At 40.3% G+C, this 20,155-nt stretch overlaps 1 protein-coding gene across 3 annotated transcripts in view; it reads right to left on the reverse strand.

Moving 5' to 3' along the window:
* NIBAN1 (niban apoptosis regulator 1) overlaps positions 1–20,155 on the reverse strand; it is a 212,785-nt gene that overhangs the window by 73,510 nt on the left and 119,120 nt on the right. For all 3 annotated transcript variants that reach the window (XM_025430082.3, XM_025430083.3, XM_025430084.3), the window contains 4 exons: positions 14,183–14,313; positions 11,300–11,431; positions 7,216–7,330; positions 1,825–1,992 (listed from right to left, as the gene is read on the reverse strand). In XM_025430082.3, the coding sequence (XP_025285867.3) occupies positions 1,825–1,992; positions 7,216–7,330; positions 11,300–11,431; positions 14,183–14,313 (546 nt within the window). The remainder of the gene's footprint in view (positions 1–1,824; positions 1,993–7,215; positions 7,331–11,299; positions 11,432–14,182; positions 14,314–20,155) is intronic.

Here is a 20,155-nt window from a genome sequence, read left to right on the forward strand (position 1 = left end):
CATGGCAGTCAAGGACTGTTCCTTACAATGTTTTGGTGGTCTCTAGTTGTGCCTGGAGCTACTGGAAGTTACGCTATATCACATCAAGTCTGCATAAAGCCGCGGTGAGGAAAAGTGCTTTCTGAACAGAGGAACGTGACATAAAATGAAAGAGCCACATGACTAGACCTCATTATCTTAGAGCCTTTGATAACACTGGAGAGCAGAGTTGGGTTTTGAATTGACTGAAATCTTCCATAAATGGAATCTGAATGCAGGCTACATAACATCCAAAAACTCCCCAGGGAATTTCCTATTATGTACATGGAAGAGGGAATGAAGCAAGCCCCATCTGGCTAGGCGGAGAACATTCCCTGCTCAGTGAAACTTCATGGTTCTTGTGTTGAGTGCCAACTGCATGTTCCCACTAGACCCAAGGCACTGCACACAGAGCTGTAAGTGAATTGAAAAATGAGCTAGATGGAACAGGCAATGCTGGGCGATTCTCTGTCTCTAGAACAGCAAAACCACAAGGCAAGATATTAATAAGGGTATCGTTTTTATAAAGTCCCTAACTAGTTAGGAGCCAAAGTTATGATCAACGTTAGTCAGAGTTGCTATAGCAAAATAGAGTGAGGTAATATTTTCCCATCAGCCTCCTATCAATATACAAGCTAAAATCAAGAACAGACTGACACACATCACTTCGTGACTTCTGCTCTTTGGGGCTGACATTCTCAGGGAAACCTCAGAACTCTAAAGAAAAGATACAATGACATTAGCCTTATTAGGAAAGAGGAAGAAAGGCTCAGATAGGGAAGGTGACTCACCTCAAATGTTGCCTGGTCAAAGAGGCCTCCTCTCACCAGTCTCCTCAAAGTACTAAACTCCATCCTTCCTCATGGAGTCACTTCTAGTTACTCTGCGACACATTAACTTTGAGAACTATCAAGTTACCTTGTGATTTTGTGTTTGTGTTGTCCCTTGTCTCTGTTTGAATATAGACCCCCGAGCAAGGAACTTTGCATGGTTCATTACTCTGTTCCTAATACCTAACGAGGCTGGCACAGAGTCAGCCCTCAATGATATCTGACTAACTACTGCCTTTCCAGTTGCCAGAGAACAAAGAGCTTAATTATCTGTAACTGAAGACTTCGTGGATTCCAGAAAAACCAGCATTCACATGAACTCATCAAAACATCCCATATTGCAATGAAAAGTCTTTTCCGTTATAGATGTGATAGTAATTAGGTCCATACCTAGAGGCAAAGTGAAGCAACACCCCTCCAGGTGTGGCCCGAGACCAGCAACATCTGCATTACTTGGCAACTTGTTAGACAAGTAAAATGGGAGCTCCACCGGAGATCCAGTGAATTAGAATTTCTGAGGGTGGAGCCTCAAAAAACAAATCTGTGTTTAAGAAGTTCCCCCAGGGATTTTAGGTACCATAAAGCTCTGTGCAAGTTATTCAGAAATAAAGGTGAGAGAAAACATGAAGTGTCATAAAGACTCAATTTGCCAGGGACAGCTGGCCCATTCTTGCTGTCATTTTAATAAGAAACATCAAGAAAAAGGAAGAGGACGAGAATCACATGCAAAATTATATGTGTGAATGCGGCTCACAGGTGCCATCGGACAAAGCCCCACATTCTGTTTCACTGAGGCTCTCCAGACCTTACTACACAACCCCAAGGTGACGGCGCTTCTGTGTACAAACTCCTGCTTCCCCTGACTTCCCCTCCTTTCAGGGGCAGCACTCTCTAGGAGTCATTCTAACAGGCAACCAACCAGCAGCCCCTGAGACAAAGCAGCCCCACTGGGCATGTGAGGGCAGCCAGGTCCTACCATGATTGAGATGTCTGATGCAGTCGCTCAGAAGAGCGCTGAACTTCTTCTGGTCAGTGGCCTCATGGAAGCAGAAGTAGCCATGTCTGAGGAACGGCTGCCACAGGTACACTGGGAACTCCTTGGGCAAGACCACAAAAGGCTGAGCATTCTCCTTTTCACTGGGTGCTAAAGAAATATTGAAAACACAAAGACATTTTAAAACGTGTATCTTTTATTTAAAATACTTATTCCAGGCTGGGAAGGAAACTCTTTGGGGCAGGCCATAGGGCAGAAACGTGACCTGGGATGTCTTCACAGAATGGCAGGAAATGGTCATTGGGGCTCCTCTCACTTCCTCTGGCAGCTTTACCTGTCTCACTCTAGCAGGTGGCCTCACCCCCTACCTGACAGGGATAGCCAAGGCCACCAGACACCATCTTTCTCAGCTTTCCTCAGATCAATGGTCCGCAAACAGAGTCTGGGTGTCCCCCACTGGTCCTCTTCAGGCTCACCTGTCCCTATGCAAGCAATCACCCTCTGATCCTCACAGGACCCCATTCCACCAGGCTGCTCTCTGCCCTGCCCTCTCCATCTCCTCTCTGTTGCTGCCAAACCAACACTTGCTTCTTTCTGCTGCAACCCTCATTTTCACCTCAGTTTGGTTCCTACCCCACCAGTCACAAAACCCCATGGCTGAGGTCACTGATGTTGTCCTAACTGCCAACCTGTGGCTTCTTCTTCATTACCTCAGCCTTTTTTTTTTCTCATTATCTAAGACTTTTAACCTGATCTGAAACATCTGTTGCTGCTAACTACCCCTTCTTTTGAAAATATTCTCTCCCCTTGACTTGCGGATCACCTCTCTTCTGATGTCATTTATGCTTTTTATTTTATTTTTTATTTTATTTATTTATTCATGAGAGACACAGAGACCGAAAGAGGCAGAGACACAGGCAGAGGGAGAAGCAGGCTCCATGCAGGGAGCCCGATGTGGGACTCGATCCCGGGACTACATGATCACGCCCTAACCTGAAGGCAGGCACCCAACCGCTGAGCCACCCAGGCGTCCTTCCTTTGTGCTTTTTAAAAATTGTTTCTGAAGGGATCCCTGGGTGGCGCAGCGGTTTAGCGCCTGCCTTTGGCCCAGGGCACGATCCTGGAGACCCGGGATCGAGTCCCACGTTGGGCTCCTGGTGCATGGAGCCTGCTCCTCCCTCTGCCTGTGTCTCTGCCTCTCTCTCTCTGTGTGACTATCATGAATAATTAAAAAAAAAATTGTTTCTTCTTGGTCAGCTTTATTGGTTCCTCTGCCCCTTCTCTCCATCACCCTGTGAAGTATTGGTGTTTGCCCTGTTCTGTCCTGGTTTCACTCCATTTTTACTAGTCTCTCCTCTTCTTTGGTGTGGTCATCCATTCTGATACGGAATGTTGTTTTTGCAGGTCTTGTTACTTTTTCCTCTATTGTTTCCATCATGCTTCTGCCTGGAAGATTCTCATTCATCCTTCAAAAGTCAATTCAAAAGCTGCTCCTATGGGGCACCTGGGTGGCTCAGTGGTTGAGCCTCTGCCTTTGGCTCAGGATGTGATCCCAGGGTCCTGGGATCGAGTCCCATTATCAGGCTCCCCATGGGAGCCTGCTTCTCCCTCTGCCTGTGTCTCTGCCTCTCTCTGTGTCTCTCATGAATAAATAAATAAAATCCTTAAAAAAAAAAAGCTGCTCCTCTAGGATGCCTTTTGTTGGCAGCTCCTCATGCCACGAGAGACAGAGTTGGGTGCTCCTTACCTTGTTCTCCCTAAATATTGTAAAGATCTGTTTTCATGTCTGGCACTTACGCTCAGGGTAGGCACAGAGTGAGATGAGCTCCCTTACTGCTTCTCCCAGTTCTCCTCCCCAGGAAGCAGTACCACTGCCCTGGAGCTCTAAGAGGATGGAAACTGCACCTTATATGTCTTTGTTTGCTCAGCCTTTGTATCCACTGTAAAACAGAGAGTGGATATTCAACTACAATTTGTTTGAATAAATGTGCTATATTGCCCTAGGAAATTTTAAAAGCTTTAAACAATGGACTTTTACCACTGACCTCAAAATTAATTCTAAGAAACTCCTGTTAAACCATGCTAAACTATTCAGATTCCTACCTAAATTGTATTCCCTTCCATGCATTACTCTCAGTTAAATGACCCCCAGTTTATTATTAGCTCTGTGCTCTCTGTCTACATAAAATAGGCACCAGTCTCAGGGAAGGGAAGAACAAAAGTACTCTCTAAGGCCACTGAGAACACTAGGCGTACTAGGTACCCAGAGCCACCTGGGAGACTCCAGAACAGTCTTGCTACTGGCAAATTAATCAATCAGGACTGGATAGATGGGATGCCTGGGTGACTTAGCGGTTGAACCTCTGCCTTTGGCTTAGGGCGTGATTCCCCGGGTCTCGGGATCCTCTCACATGGCGCTCCCTGCATGGAGCCTGTTTCTCCCTCTGACTGTGTCTCTGCCTCTCTTTCTCTGTGTCTCTCATGAATCAGTCAATCAATCAATCAATCAATCAATCTTTAAAAAAAAAGGATAAATAAATAGATTTCTTGGGCATATATGGGGACTGTGTTTCAATGTCCTGAAATCTGAAGATAACAAAGTAGAATGTACTAGAAGCACAAACTTTGGTGCACCAGTACCTCATAAATTACCTGGTACATAATATGAGAATGAGTCAATGTATACATGAACAAAAAAATGAATGATCAAATTTGGTAGCACAGACTTCTAGTCGTGACACATTATCTGATGAGAGAGCTGAAGGCAAGTTGAGGACAAAGCACAAGCTGACACCTTGCAAACTGCCCTCGCTCCCCCCACATCCAGGTGGGCTGTGTGTGACATTCCTCAGGCACTCTTGGCTGCCCTAAAACTAAGGGAAGGGAAAAACATGGTAAACTGACGGAGGTGACAGTCCTGCATGACAGGAGTCTCCATCAGTTTACTGATGTCTGAGTGATTTCCCAGGAAAAAGCATTCTTAATCAATAGCCTAACTTCCAGAGACCCTTAACTCAATTTCCTGGAGCTCTAATATCACCCTCTCTTCCACAAGTGATGTGGGAAACTGAGACAGAAGGGAAATTTAAAAAAAAATAAATTTCTTTATGACCTGCAGCCCATTGACAAGGACCTGAGATAGGCAGAGTAGAAGGAAGCTCCGAACTGTCTTAATGTTAATGCCTTACTAGAAGAAAAAACCACTTTAGCTTGACAATAGCCAGGCCTCCAGTATCCGGAAGTCTTCTTTAGCATATGAAAGTCCTTTTGGACACCCCCCCTTACCTCCCCTAACCCCTTTGCATATAATCAGTCACTCCTCACAACCCTGGGGTAGCTCTTTCTGCCCACAGATCCAGTCCTGTTCTTTTCTGAAATCACTTTTTAGACCACAGATGCCTCAAGAATTCTCTTTTGGCCGTCGGTTCCAGACCACACCAATACGTGTCATTATCTATTTTTCCCCTTCTTTCTTAGTTATAAAAATCCTTAATTTTCAGTTGAGCAAGTGACCATGTCAGATAAAGATTACATTTGCAGCTTCCGTTGTAGCTTGGTGTGTTCCAGCCACTAGAAACAAGAGTGACAGTGAAACTTCCTGAAGTGTTCTTAAAGAGAAGGAAGGTCTCAGGATTCCTGGGTGGCTCTGCAGTTGAATGTCTGCCTTTGGCTCAGGGCATGATTGTAATCGAGTCCCACTCCGGGCTCCCTGAGGGGAGCCTGCTTCTCCCTCTGCCTATATCTCTGCGTCTCTCATGAATAAATAAATAAAATCTTAAAAAAGAGAGAGAGAGAGAGAATGTCTCCACCTCGTTCCCTTTTCTCCTTCCTACTATCTGGAATAAGAAAACCATGACTGACCTCCAACAGCCCCGGTAGACTATCAATAAGGACCACAACCTAGAGATAAAGGGAGAGAAAGCTAAAAGAGTCCCTGATATTTATGGAACTGTCATACCAGCCCTGGACTTGTAAAATCCGAAATATTTTCAGCAAAATAATAAAGCCTTGTGTATTTGACTCTTTTGTTGTTTGCAGCAAACTAGATTCTAACAAAATGTCAAGTAAGTGAATCACTTTCGCAAAATACGAAGGCATTATTGCTACACCATCTTAGAATACTGTGTGAAGAAGACATATTTATTTATAACCTCTAGTGCTTTTTTTCAAGTGAGGTTAATGCCTCCCATCTTCATTTGCCTTTATTCTTTCCCCTTGAATTAGTATCACACAGCAAGTGTTCCAGATCAACATGGTTTTATGAAACAATTTCTTGTCTTTTCCTATATGTCATGGTTTTGTACAAACAACTCAAAAGCCAACACTGACCCTTTGCATTTAAAAGCTTCAGCAAGCCCCATAAAATTGGCTCTTCTTAGCCTCTAGTTATCTCTCATTTAATATTTTACAACAATTTTCCAGATGCCATTAATCTGCATTTTTTCTGAGTTGAGTTACAAAGATATCACAAGTGATCTACTGTAGAATATTCTATTTTTATTTTTTATTTTTGAATATCCTATTTTTAAAACTCAGAGAGCCACACCATACAATAAAAAAAGTCATTGAAATATCCCAATTAGAAGCCTTGGGTCAGATGGCATTAGTCACACAGGCCTTGTGTTTTTTATTCCTACTCATTCCTTCTGATATGATTTCACCAATAAACCAATAAATCTATTGTCTATTCTGACTGATTTCATTGAAAGGTTCTAACTGGACAGATTCTGAAGAGTCATCAAGTTGGCATTCCCATTTCTAGCAGCAGCTCCAGAGCCAAGATGACATACAAGTAGATGTTGAAAGAAAATATAATAATATGTATAGTGCACATAAAGTGTTGTTTTAGCTTGAATTACTTAGTAATAGTGTGTTAATCTAGGTTTATGGTCCACATACTAATCGTATTAAAAACACCATGCTAAGCACTCTACACAAAAATAACAATTGATAAAATGATATTTTTCTCCATAAATTCTAATGATATGATTATGCCCATTAATAAGAACCAGGGCTCTCTTCAAGAAACCAAGTAATTACTGTGCAGTATGATTTACAAAAAGCCAGATGGAGTTATTATCCACAGTTCATGAATCTTTATGAAATGCGCTATTTGGTCTCTATATTATCCATCACTTTCTCTACATGGAAAAAGTGGAATATGTGAGAATCCAAGTGTGTTACAGCTGGAAACATCCTTCTAGATTTTTAAGTTCAAGAGCCTAGAGTCGGAGAATCAGAAACCAGAGAGGTTCAGCAATGGCTGGGGAAAAGTGTCACAGAACTAGATAGAAATCCAGCCTCTAAATTTAAAGTTCAGTACTCTTTCCATGACAGTAATTTTGCCTTGAGAAAGAATGCTCAGCGACTCACCAAGAGGGTCTGGAAAAAACCGATCAGATAACAAATTATATTCATTTTCTGAAGTTAACACCTTGCCACCAGCTGGGAGAATTCGGCTTTTAGGAGCCACTCCTCTCTGATAGGCCTGGGGAGAAAAAAAAATATGAATAAGTGATTTCTTTTCCCCATTTGGATTTTTGGGAAATATCAGGAATATCAGAAATAGACATGAGCACATACACTCAGAGATAGCAATTCCTACACTATGTCTCTAAGTAAGAGCCACATAGTTAAAAATATGTTTTGCATACCTGTAACTCATAAGGTATTGCTTTAGTGACAGTCACAACATGGTAAATCAGAGTCCTTAATCTCAGGATTTTCACTCCAGATGTGTTTCTCAAGTGGGGAAAACATAATCTCTGTAACTTCTCGAAATCCTGTACCACACTTACCATTTCAGATGCTAGCACCTGAATCATTCTTATGACCACAAGGGTGATGATACATACAGACACTTAACTGAACAAAATGCTTGGGGACAGATGACTAATCACATGTAGGACATGTAAGTGCAATTATGGCTGCCATGGATTTTCACCAAAAGCATAAAAATGTTGCCGTGATAAGACATGCCACCACGTTAAGATGGTTTTGCAGTACCATGATCAGGGATGGAAATGCAACATCATGGCATCAGAACAAATTCTGGCCAGCAGACAAAAAGCTCTGCTGTTTGGGAAATGTTAAAGAGGTTCAGAGAACTGCTAAATGCTCACAAGCAGTTCAACTCACGAGGACAACCAGATAAGGTAAAAAAATTTTTTTTAAATTTTTATTTATTTACGATAGTCACAGAGAGAGAGAGAGAGAGGCAGAGACACAGGCAGAGGGAGAAGCAGGCTCCATGCACTGGGAGCCCGACGCGGGACTCAATCCCGGGTCTCCAGGATTGCTGCCCTAGGCCAAAGGCAGGCACTAAACCGCTGCGCCACCCAGGGATCCCCAGACAAGGTAAAATTTAAGTATGTGCATCTGATAGGAGGGTTTAAGTCAAGACAAAATTTTGAGAGTAGCAGCCTAAAAGCAAGTTGAGAATTGAAACCAGAAAACTGTATAACCCAAAATTTAGAGTGTGCTCTTGGGGAAAACTAAAATAATGTTGATCAAGGCAACATAATCAGAATAACAGTAACACATTCTCCATCAATAAGATGGCATGTGAAGAATCCCAAACAAAACAAATTCTTGCATATCTAAGAAGGTTGTTTTCCATTTGTAAGAAGTACATCAGGGACTTAGGCACTTCCTTAGAGAAGAATCTAAAGCTGTGACTTTGAGAAAGTCTAGAAGCAGGTCAGTTCAGACTGGTTTAAGACTGAATTGTGTCATATGTTCTAACAGGCCCCAATCTGGGTTTTATAAACATTATGTTATTTAATCCTCAAAACAGCACTATGAATTAGTTATTATCTCCATTTTATAAATGAGAAAAGTGAAGCTCTCAAAGACTTGCCAATGGCCCAGTGGTGAGTTGGTGACAAATTCCCGGATTCATACCCAGGTCTGTCCAGAAAATGAACAGGAAGTAAGGCTTGATTATCAAAGAAGAAAGCTTCATTTTTTCCTGCTTAAGTACCTGCCAAAACTGGACTCTCAAAGAAGTAACAGGCAATTTATAGTACTTAATATATAACTCTTATATAACTCAAAAAAATGCCCTTCCATACATTAAAAAAACAGGATATTATTATAACTTTGAGGAATTATGGCAAACTGCATGGGCATTTTAAAAAATTTCCAAGTTTTTAACTGACTGAGGAGCCTCTGAGGTGCCCCACCAGGCATCCCTGTAAAATTTCCAAGTTAAAAATATATATAGCTATTACCAAATTCACTACCCATAACTTAACAAACTGAACAAGTTTATTTAAAAACAATGAGCAAAGCCAAGAAAGCAATACAGTCCATAAATTGGAAGTTGGAGCAAGCTTGGAAAACTGAAAATTAGAAGGAAAAAACACCAAAATCACCAAATATAGTGAAATCCTTAATAAATCCAAAAGCAAGCTCTATGAGTGTTTCCTTCCAATTAGTTAGTAGTTAGTAATAATCATACTGCCATGGCTCTACATTAAGCTCTTGCTAGTGTTGGCCATATGCTAAGTGCTTCAATATTCATAGTCATATAGTCATTTGTTTAATCCTTACAACAACATTGTCATGAAGGGATGGATCATATTCACCATTTTACAGGTGAGAAAATTGAAGCTCAAGGAGATTTATAACCTATGCAAGGACACATATCTAATTGCTGGCAAAGATGTGATTCAAAGCACATTATATTAACCATCATGTTCTACTGCCTCTTCTCAAGCTTCCCTAAAAGAACTTTGTAATGTAATGTGCCATACAAAATATGAAGTGATTTATTTTATTTTTAAAGATTTATTTATTTGTGAGAGAGAGCATGAGTGGGAGGAGGAGCAGAGGGAGAGAGAGAAGCGGACTCCGACTCCCCGCTGAGCAGGGAGCCTGACCTGGGGCTCGAATCCAGGACCTCGGGATCATGACCTGACTATAACCCACTGAGCCACCCAGGCACCTCTGAGGTGATTTATTATTATTGACATTATGGTATGTAGTGCAATGATACTTTGCTTTTGAGAGCAAATCAAGTATTCAATAAAGTCCTAATATAAAAAAAATAAAGTCCTAATATAGATAGATAAGCAGAGAAGATATTAGCGTCATGAATGTTGAAAAGAATGAGACTACCTAAAAGAGCGCTTGACCATTGCCTGTAGCCTGTGGAGTAAGTTCAAACTCTATTTTATTTCTATTTCCCATTAGAAATGGAAAGGAAACACATGGACCTGTCAGTCTGAGGTCTCTTCCTAAAGGTTTAGCATCAGAGGTATTACCCAAAGTATCCACGGAGGTTGTCCTGACTACTCTTAAACTTGCTGTCAGGAAGGCAGAGTTTTAAACCTATCACTACGTTTCATTGATAAACAGTAACCATTCGCTCCAAAAGGAGCTTGAGGATCTATGTAGACTAACCACGTGGACAGTGCGAGATCTGGAAGGAACCAGTGGGATCATTCAGCCTGACTCTCCAGTGGGACTGAGTGAGGCTCAACCTAAACTTACGTTTTCCCATTTCACTGCCAAGTGTTTTTTCTTCTAGACCAAATGATCTCCCCACGTTTGGAAAGAAACAGGAACCAACAAAAACTGAAGTCCTCCCAGGTGCTAGGCACTTTTCACATGACCTCATTTTCTCCACGGTTTACAGACATACTCTATTAGACAGTCATCTGGTTATTTTTTTAAAGCTTTCAGTTTTCTTTTTTAAATACATATTTTTAAAGATTTTATTTATTATTCACAAGAGACAGACAGACAGACAGAGAGAGAGAGGCAGAGACATAGGCAAGGGAAAAGCAGGCTCCCCACAGGGAGCCCGATGTGATACCTGATTCCAGATATCAGGATCAAGCCCTGAGCCAAAGGCAGACACTCTACAGCTGAGCCACCCAGGCATCCCAGTCATCTAGTTATTTTACAGAAAACTAATATGATAACCAGAAAAAAAAGAAGTTAAATGAAAAAAGTCCAGAAGTACAAGTGGAGTAAAGCACTGAAATGTCTGGATTCCTAGGAACCTGTGCAAATGCAGTCATAGTCTTATGAAGTAACTCAGCTCTGTGTCGCATAGGAGGCTTACCAGTAGGAAGACATAGAGACGTTGAGCAGAGAAGGAGAGATATCAGGGCAGTGACTGGCAAAGACCTTGAAGCTGAATGATCCTAGGAAAGGCTCCGGCACTGGTCACTCAGTGTAATGTATTTTCACACTCACTTCCAATTACTCGTGCAAAGTCTGTCTTGCCCACTAGACTGCAAGCATGTTTCACTAGCAGTTAAAGGCTCAGAACCTTCCATAACACTTGGCGTATGATAGGCATTCAGTAAACATGTTAACTGACATGAGTAGCTGCATGAGTGAGTGCTTACTGAAGGAATCCTTCTTAAAGGAGAGGGCATTTTCATCAACCAAGCCAATGGTGAAGAAGATCGCAAGAACCAGTCCAAACAAGGAAATATCTTACCTCTTTGTTCTCATAGCTCTCCACAGCAAAATCATTTTTAATCACAATGTACCGCTCCTTCCATTTCTTTATGTCTTCAGCAAACTGTGATAGCTCTGCTTCATACAAAACAGTTCCAGGCTCCAGTGGCGGCTGTAAAGAAGGTGAACAGAATTAATTATTACAACAAAAGATAACATAGCACACTACCACTAAATCTATCCATGGGAGTTCAAGGAATGTTTTAGGAAACTATCTTGTGCTGAGATCCTGGGAAAAATGTTGTTTCCCCTGTCTCCCTCTACACTTCCCCTTCCTCTTCCCTCTCACCAAATGCAAACACTTGTCTTATTGACATGTTCGTGACTTCCCTTTCCACCCATTATGCTACAAGAAGAGAAGCAGTAGAAGGGATTATAGTAATAAGGCTGTGCCTCCTATACATGTCACTTATGATCTTTGTTAAACACTGGAAGAGGTGAATTGTGGCTATAGACCCCAACACCTTGAATATGCCCGAAAACAGATATGCCTGAAAAATCAACAGGCTGCTCCCTTATCCACCATACTTTCAGGTATAGCCTCAAGGGTCAGTGTTCAATGGTGTCCCCAGATCCTAGTCCCTGGGGACCCAGACTATAAACACTTACTCCATCCCTGTGTTCCTTAAGGAGACCATGTTCGCTTTCTGGTTGAAGAACAAGCAGGCAAGTCAATGAACTTCACTTCTACCTTTCTACTTAAATAAAATTCTGAGGACTCCTCATTCACCCTGATGACATATGTGCTATAGGGAAGTCTCTGTTAGATTCTCAGGTCTCCCTTTGAGCTAACCGTGCAAGGAATAATTCCCCTTCTGGCTCATGGTAAAATCTCCATATTATCTTAAAACACAGGAATGGGCCTCCTGTCTTTCACAGGTCAGTGAATTTACATCTATTTTTCCTTTATTAAAATAATCAAAGTTCTTTTGGAAATGTATTCCTCCACTTTCAAGCAAAATTTACATGAACCATACGGAGAAGGCAGATATGCTAATCTTTTTAAGAATTGGCTAAGGGATGAACTAAATTGCCTTCTGAATTTATTCTGTCGTGAAAATTAAAGAGGCAGTTTCCTATCTTGCCTCATTAACAGGTAAGAGAGGATCTCACTCTTCTCTTTAAATGAGATTGAAACTATATATAGGCTGAACTTTATAGTTTTATGTGTGGCAATTTTTTTTTTAAACTGGGTCACTCAAATCAACTGATACACTTGTTCAAAATGTGGCCTTACCCTAGACTTACTGTCCCAGAATCTCTGAGGGTGGGGGCCAAACTTTGCGTTTTTAACAAGCTCCCTATATTGTGAGAATCAGTTTTATGGGAATGACACCCAGTTATCCCTACACACCCAGGCTGCTAAATCTATTGGTCAACTTAACCTCTGAGCAATTCCTGACCCATTTATCACTCCCTCCTTCTAGTAAGCCCTTCTTTATTGCCTTCTGGCACATTCCTGTTTCCTGATTTTCTCCTCCTTCAAGGCTATTTCTTGTCGATCCATTTCACTGAATGCTTCTTCTTTTCCTGGTCTCCAAATGTCAACTAACTATGTCTCCAATATTTCCACAGGTGTTTGTCAAATAAGCATCTCAAACTTACATGGCAAATAAAGGGAACTTGTGATTCCCACCCACTTCTGACTCCTTCTTCTGAGTAAAAGGCAACTCCATGTATTTATTTGCTCAGGCTAAAAACCAAGAAGTCATTACTGATTTTCTCTGTGCTTCTATTATGTCTTATCCAATCCATCAGCAAGTTCCATCAGCTCTATCTCAAGTACATCTTGACTTGGACCTTTCCTTACAACTGCTATCATCACCACCTAATCCAGCTTGACTTCACCCTTCTTTTGCACTGCTACAGTGTTCTCCTCACCAGTCTCCAAGTTCCCCTCTTATCCATCATCATGGTCCGTTCACTATAGAAAAGCCAGAGAGATTGCTGAAAATTGTGTTACTCTGTATTCGATATCCTCCAATAGCTTCCCTTCCCATTTATAATAAAGACCCTTATCACAGTTTATAGCTCCTCCATGGTCTGGTCCTTTCACTCTGTAGTCATTTATCATCCCTTCTCTCTTGCTCACACTGCTCTCAGCACATAGCCTTCCTGATGTGCTTATGACTGCTTCAGGGCCTTTGCACTGATTACCCCACATCCCACAGATATTCACACAGCTTACTCTTATTTCAGTTCCAGTTTCTGCTTGAATTTCATCTTCACAGAGGGCTTCCCTGATCATTTGCAGGAGTAAGTCTCCTGCTTTATTTTATTTTGAATACTTATTATGACCTGATATTGCCTGATGTTCATTTATTTGTTTACTGTCTGTCTTTTACTTTTGAACATATACAGGAAAGACAAGATTTTGTCTTGATCCCCAAATCTTGGAACAGGGCATGACACCTGTAGGTGTCAATAAATATTTGTTGAGGTGGTAGGTATTTATTATCATGGAGCAAAGAAGAAAGAATAAGTTTGGGGGATTAGAAGAGAAAATCATATTTATCAATGACCAAAACAAAAATGCCCATAATATGAGGCACTAAAATTATGACTTTTTTTAAGTTGAACATCACTATTTGACTAGCAAGTCAAATTTTCTGATATTAAAGCATCAGTGCAGGAAAAACAAAAAAAAATTCAACCATACTAGTTTTCTTTTTATATGGATTACACCATCAATAAGAAACCATGCATTCTAACTTCTAAGCAAACAGAGTTTTTTGACCATGGAAATGATTTGAGAACAGATTATTTTTAACTGCCATTCAGATTACTGTTTATTCCAGAAATATGATGACTTATAAAGCATTCTCCAGTGGGAAAAATCATCAACCAAATGTTCATGGGTTACCTTGGTCTTCAAAAATTGTGATGTTAAATCTCTTTGCTGTTCTACTTCACTGCGTACATGATTGCAGAAAGCAACAGCATACTGGCGACTATAAAAGGGACTGAAGTTTTTGATAGTAGCCTCAGTTTTCCCTAGAAAAGTAAAAATCAGAAATTAGAAATGGAACATCTCTTACAGAATAGACACATATCTACTCCTCTAATACCGCTGTTTCCCAGGGATTTGTTATTAGTTCACATTCTCTGAGAACTTTCTAACATGCCATACGTGCCTTTATCTCTCCCTCCCCTCTGACATCACCCTGAGAAACTCTGCTGTCCCTAAGGACCATCCATCCAGTAATTGATAGAAGTTTTTTTCATCTTATACCAACAACCCATTGCCATGGCCATAAACTCAGCCATCCTTCTAAATCCTTCTACAACTACCATTCTACCTTACGCAGTTCTCTACTTTAGCTTGCTCTTCATTCCCCTCTACCTCCAGTCATCCAGCTCTTACCCAATAATCCCAGGGTCCACCATTTCAACTCCACACACACATCATTCCATTTTTCTTCAGATCCCTGAGGCTCTATCTCATCTTGCTGACCCATGGCCCTTGATAAAATCAACAAACTGTTTTTTCTAGGTCTGCCCCTTATGTTTCTGGCTTAATTTTTTTGTGTGACTCAAGGTCTTTTATAATCATTATGAGGCAGAGGAAAAAGCTTGAGTTTAAGAGTCTAGCGACCTGAGCTGTGGTCCCAATTCCAGGGAGACAGAAATCAGCTGGATGACCTGAGTCAAGTCCCTTATTCTCTTTGGGCTCCAGTGTCTCTAACTCTAAAGGAAGGTGCTCACTAGTCCATGCTTTTCTTGTAAACTACATGACATAGAAGCATAACCATGAGTATGGCTGCCTTACAATAGTGACCAGCAAATGCATTATGATCTCTCAGCACCAGCAGAAAATAAAGCTCGATCAATCATGGCGGGGAAGGGGATAGTTTGAAGACTCAAGATGGAAGAAGAGGAACAGTCAGGGACTAGGAATATTCTTGAGCTCTTCCAACCTGTGCTTAGCTTTAGAGAGTAGGGAAGTTGCAAAGGAGGGAAATGAGATAAAGAAATTGAGGAGAAGGGGAAAAGGAATATTCTGAGATGGATTAGAAATCCTTACAATCTTCCAAGGACTTGCTACAAAGTAGAGAAATAAACACAGTTTCCACTGACTGTGCTTATAAGCTGTTAGTCCTTGGAGTAAGATATTATCTTGAGAAAAAATAAACCTGATATAACATTCCAAAATATTTTTAAATACTTTCATGTGAACTTGGCATAATTTTTGTTTTCGAATTTGATAATAGTCACAGAGAAATATTAAAATATACTGGCAAGATTTGTTTAGAGCTACCATGCATGTAAAATTTCAAAAATAAGTGAAAAGTTCTAACCACATAGACTGAGATATTCAATATGAAAACCATGAATTCATAGCTGCCAATTTCTATACCTATGTAATCATAGCTCCAAACACCCATAGTGAATGAGTAATCTCTTTATATGAAGAATCCTACTTTAGCTCAGGCATTTAGATCTCTTACTATGTAAGAGGTAAAGGGGAATTCTTGCTTATTCCCTCAATAAAATGACACTTTTGGGCCATATTTATGGGCTTTAATAACTATCACTTGAAAGGTGCTTTGAGACCCATTAATAATAGGTTCTGTAGAAATGCAAATAAAAGCTCCTATAATTTGAATCAGGCATGCTTTTGCTTGCTCTCTGAGTCTATGGTATGACTATTAATCAGTATTTGCATAACACTTTAATATACTTAGGCTTTATAATTATCTAATTGGTTAATATTTTTATTAGCTTTTATTAGTGCATAAGAAATACAATTCTATTTCCTTTCCTATAATTTTCTTACATAGGAGTGGGATATCTTTAGAAATTCCCACCATAAGAATGAGTCTTACCTCGCCGAAACATATAAACAATTAACAACATTTGCCCTTTGGGACTAAGTGACCATTATTTTGTCTAGCAGAAGAGCATCCTGCTAATTTATGATATTAATTTTTGCACTCTTGCAAGCACTTGGATTTAAATGAAAGAAGGTGGATGCCATTTTATGATGAGCTCTACAAAGCTTTGAAACTTGACTTCCTGCCACATCACAAAGCCTCACTGAAGGGTGCCCTGTTTGTACTGAGGTGTTATGATGCCACCACTCCCTCCCAATGTATGAGAAAAATGCTTGTGATTTGAGTATCAACACATCTTCCACCAGGCAGCATTTATAAAAAAGGGATTATAGCATCCTTTGGTAATTAACCTAATGACTGGTTCAAAATGTGAATCAAACAGCTAACAATATCATAAGTTCTAGGCGGAAAAGAATATAAAATGATTCTCAAATGTATCTAGATTTTAGATTAAGCCTATTTAAACCTCTGAAGCTAATTATAGGAATGGCTAAGTACAGATCTTGACGTTTAGAGAAAAGCCTAGTGTTGAGGAAAATACACTGTAGTTAGGATGATGGACTCTGAAGTCAGATAGACATGGGTTTGAGTGCCATCTCTGCTTCTTACCAGCAATGGGACCTTATGCAAGTTAATTCTCATATAAAATGAAGACAAGAGGAGCAATATCATAGCATTATTGTAGTTATTCATGAAATAATACAGTAAAATGCTCAGCATAGTAGCTGGCACATAGAAGGTGCTCAATAATCAATAGTAATTAGATCGGGATCCCTGGGTGGCACAGCGGTTTAGCGCCTGCCTTTGGCCCAGGGTGCGATCCTGGAGACCCGGGATCGAATCCCACGTCAGGCTTCTGGTGCATGGAGCCTGCTTCTCCCTCTGCCTGTGTCTCTGCCTCTCTCTCTCTCTCTCTCTCTCTGTGACTATCATAAATAAATAAAAATTTTTTAAAAGATTTAAAAAAAAAGAAAATTTTAATAGTAATTAGATCAATGATGATAATGGTGATGGGTACCCAAGCCAACTACCAGGGGAAGGTTCTCAAGCTGAACTAAGGAATCAGGGAGAAGACAAAAGCAGGTTGCCTTGTATAACTCTAACTGGGGCCATCCCCCACAGCTGCATGCATACAGAACAGCCATCCCACCACTGCAGGTTCAAAACAAAACAAAACCCACATTTTCACAGATGTTCCAGAAATGTAAGGGACGCTCAGTGCATCCCTGAATGGAAACCAACTAAATAAATCATTGGTATTCATGAACCAAATTGAAAAGCATGAGTTAGTAACTGTATTACATTGAGCCAATCTCCCTGAGCCTCAATTTTCTCATGTGCAAAATGGATAAAATGCCCATTTCCACAGGTTTTGTGAGGATTAAATGAGATATTCTATAAATTAAAAAGTGCCTAGAGCAGTGCTTGACACTATTTGCTCAATAAGTTTTGACTATTATTACTATTATTTAACATTCCACTATGAAAACATTCAAATAAGTGGATCAGCCCATGGGTACCACACAAAACATGCTCAGCCAAAAGCAGCTTATTTTTCACAGTTTCCAAGATTCATAAGTATTGAACTGCCTTTATCTACCTCCTCAACCCCTGCTGTGGTTTGTTGTCACATTCTTTTTCCTAAATTGTAAAACACAGTACTAAGTTTCTCACTTAAAAAGAGGATAATCAGTAACTAGAATCAATGGAGGGCTTCTTCCACATTTTCATACACCAGCATAGTTGGCACACACATATTTCTTCCAATCCTACTCAATTATTACAGTCTGTGCAGGGCATTATGTTGGCACAACTAGCTTGACCAAGCTGTTCATAATACCCTTCGGGCTAATCAGTACCAAAGCTGAAAGAAGACTCTTCAATGGCTCTATCTTCAACACATAGGTTCAGTTCAATTTTGAAAAGTCAGAAAAGTTATTTTCTGGCCCCTTTAAAGCCGTTCAAAGTTGTACAGCCTCAAAAACTCAACACTGTCCCTTGATTCCTTCTCTTTCATGCCCACATATTCAATAATCAGATCTTGGCACTTCTACTCCCACAATATTTCTTGATCCATTCACTTGGCCCCATCCCAACCAGCACACCTTCAACACAATAAAAGTCTCTTAATCTGCCCTCAGTATCACAAACAAACAAACAGACAACAACAACAACAAAAGTACTAGCTGTCAGCTCTAAGAGAGGCACAAAAACGTCAAAGTCAGAGAGGGAAGTGGGGAATGCCAGTGCTGATCCACAGACCCTGGAAGATGATGGGAAATAAGCCAAAGCTTGGTTGATGCGGCAGAGGCAGGTTCGGGGGATCGGCCAGAGTGAGTTCAGGGCTGATGGAGCAGAACATGAGAGGCTGAGCCCAAGATGGCTACCATGGCCCCACTCACGAGAAAGCTGGCCCAAATTAGCAAGGTCCAGGTGTTAGAGGGGGGAATCATCCTTCAGAACCAAGTCTTGCCTTTAATGATCCCAAGAAACTCTTTTGAAAACCATCAGAGGTCTACCTCATGGTCATGACAGTTTGGTCCTCTGGGTCCTGGCCTGACAAGTTTCACTTGACATGTGACTACAAGGTCATGTCAGCACCTTCATAAAAACCTTAACAACAGCAAAAAAATAATAAAAAATAAAAAATAAAAACCTCAACAGTTCCCCATTGGCCTAAGTAGTAACCACTTAGGCCAGCACCAAAGGCTCTGTGATCTGGCCCCAACTGTCCTGACTTCCTACCTCTCCTACTTAAACGAAATTTCCTTGTCCCTGTACATGCTCATGTCTTCATCCCTCCTTTCTCCCCCTAAATGTCTCGCCAGCCACTTACAGACCCTTTAAGCCCAGATGGTGATTCCAACCCAGAAAGAAGTTGGCTCTCCCTAGGTGGAAACAATCTCACCTTCTTTTGTGTTCTCCCAAAACTGTGCTCCACTTTGTGACAGCTGTTTAAATATAACTTATCTCTCCTCCAAGGGTATACTGTATTTATATACTCAGCAAATATTTGTTGAATGAATGAAAGAATAGCTGAGTAAATATTTAAGAGTAAAGCAAAGCACAATGCATCATAATCTTGAAACCCATGCCAATGTCCTCAGAAAGGAGAAAGGCATAGTTCTCAGCTCAAATATATATATTTTTAAGGTTTATTAATTTTTTAAATTTTTTTAGAAAGAAAGTGTGAGCAAGTGGGGGGAGAGGGAGATGGAGAGAATCTTCAAGCAGACTCCCTGCTGAGCACAGAGCCCATGAATGAATGAGGTTCGATCTCATGACCCCATGACCCATGAGATGACCACTTGTGTCAAAATCAAGAGTCAGACACTTAACCGACTAAACCATCCAGGTGCCCCCTGATTATTTATTATTGAAAATGTACACTCTCAAAGCTTGACTCATTTTTTTTTAAATCAAACTTATTAATTCCTTTTAAGATTTTAGATGAATTTTGTCCATAAAATTATATGTGGGAAATTATTTACAAACAAAAGCTTTCCTTTGTTTGTTTTTCTTGACCAATGTGTAATCGTGGGAAGTATATGAAGTCTTACATGAGGTAAAACTTACATAAAATCTGAACAACCTGAAAGATTTGTATATTTTTTCATTCTAGGTGTTTCTTTATTAACCTTCCAGTTCTGTAGTAATTCAACTCAAATCTAATCCTTACCATTCATTTCCTTTCTTGAATGATACTATTTATAGTGGATTATTCCTAGTTTTCCCATCACTTGCAGTGTCAATATAACTATAATATATCCTAAAATCTTCTCTGAAATACAGATTGTGCCCTGCTCAAACACTGTTAGAAAAACAACTCATAAGTACAGAAAGATAAAAGAAAAATCCAAATATGATTTTTGCTATATTTCCTTCTAATTTTTTAAATAATATTTTAATAGTTTAGAATATTGTATTTTGTGGGGTTTTTTTGTGTTTTTTTAAAAGATTTTATTTATTTATTTGACAGAGAGAGAGCATGAGCAGAGGGG

The sequence above is a fragment of the Canis lupus genome, chromosome 7 (genome assembly GCF_003254725.2).
Source record: "Canis lupus dingo isolate Sandy chromosome 7, ASM325472v2, whole genome shotgun sequence".
Lineage (NCBI taxonomy): Eukaryota > Metazoa > Chordata > Mammalia > Carnivora > Canidae > Canis > Canis lupus.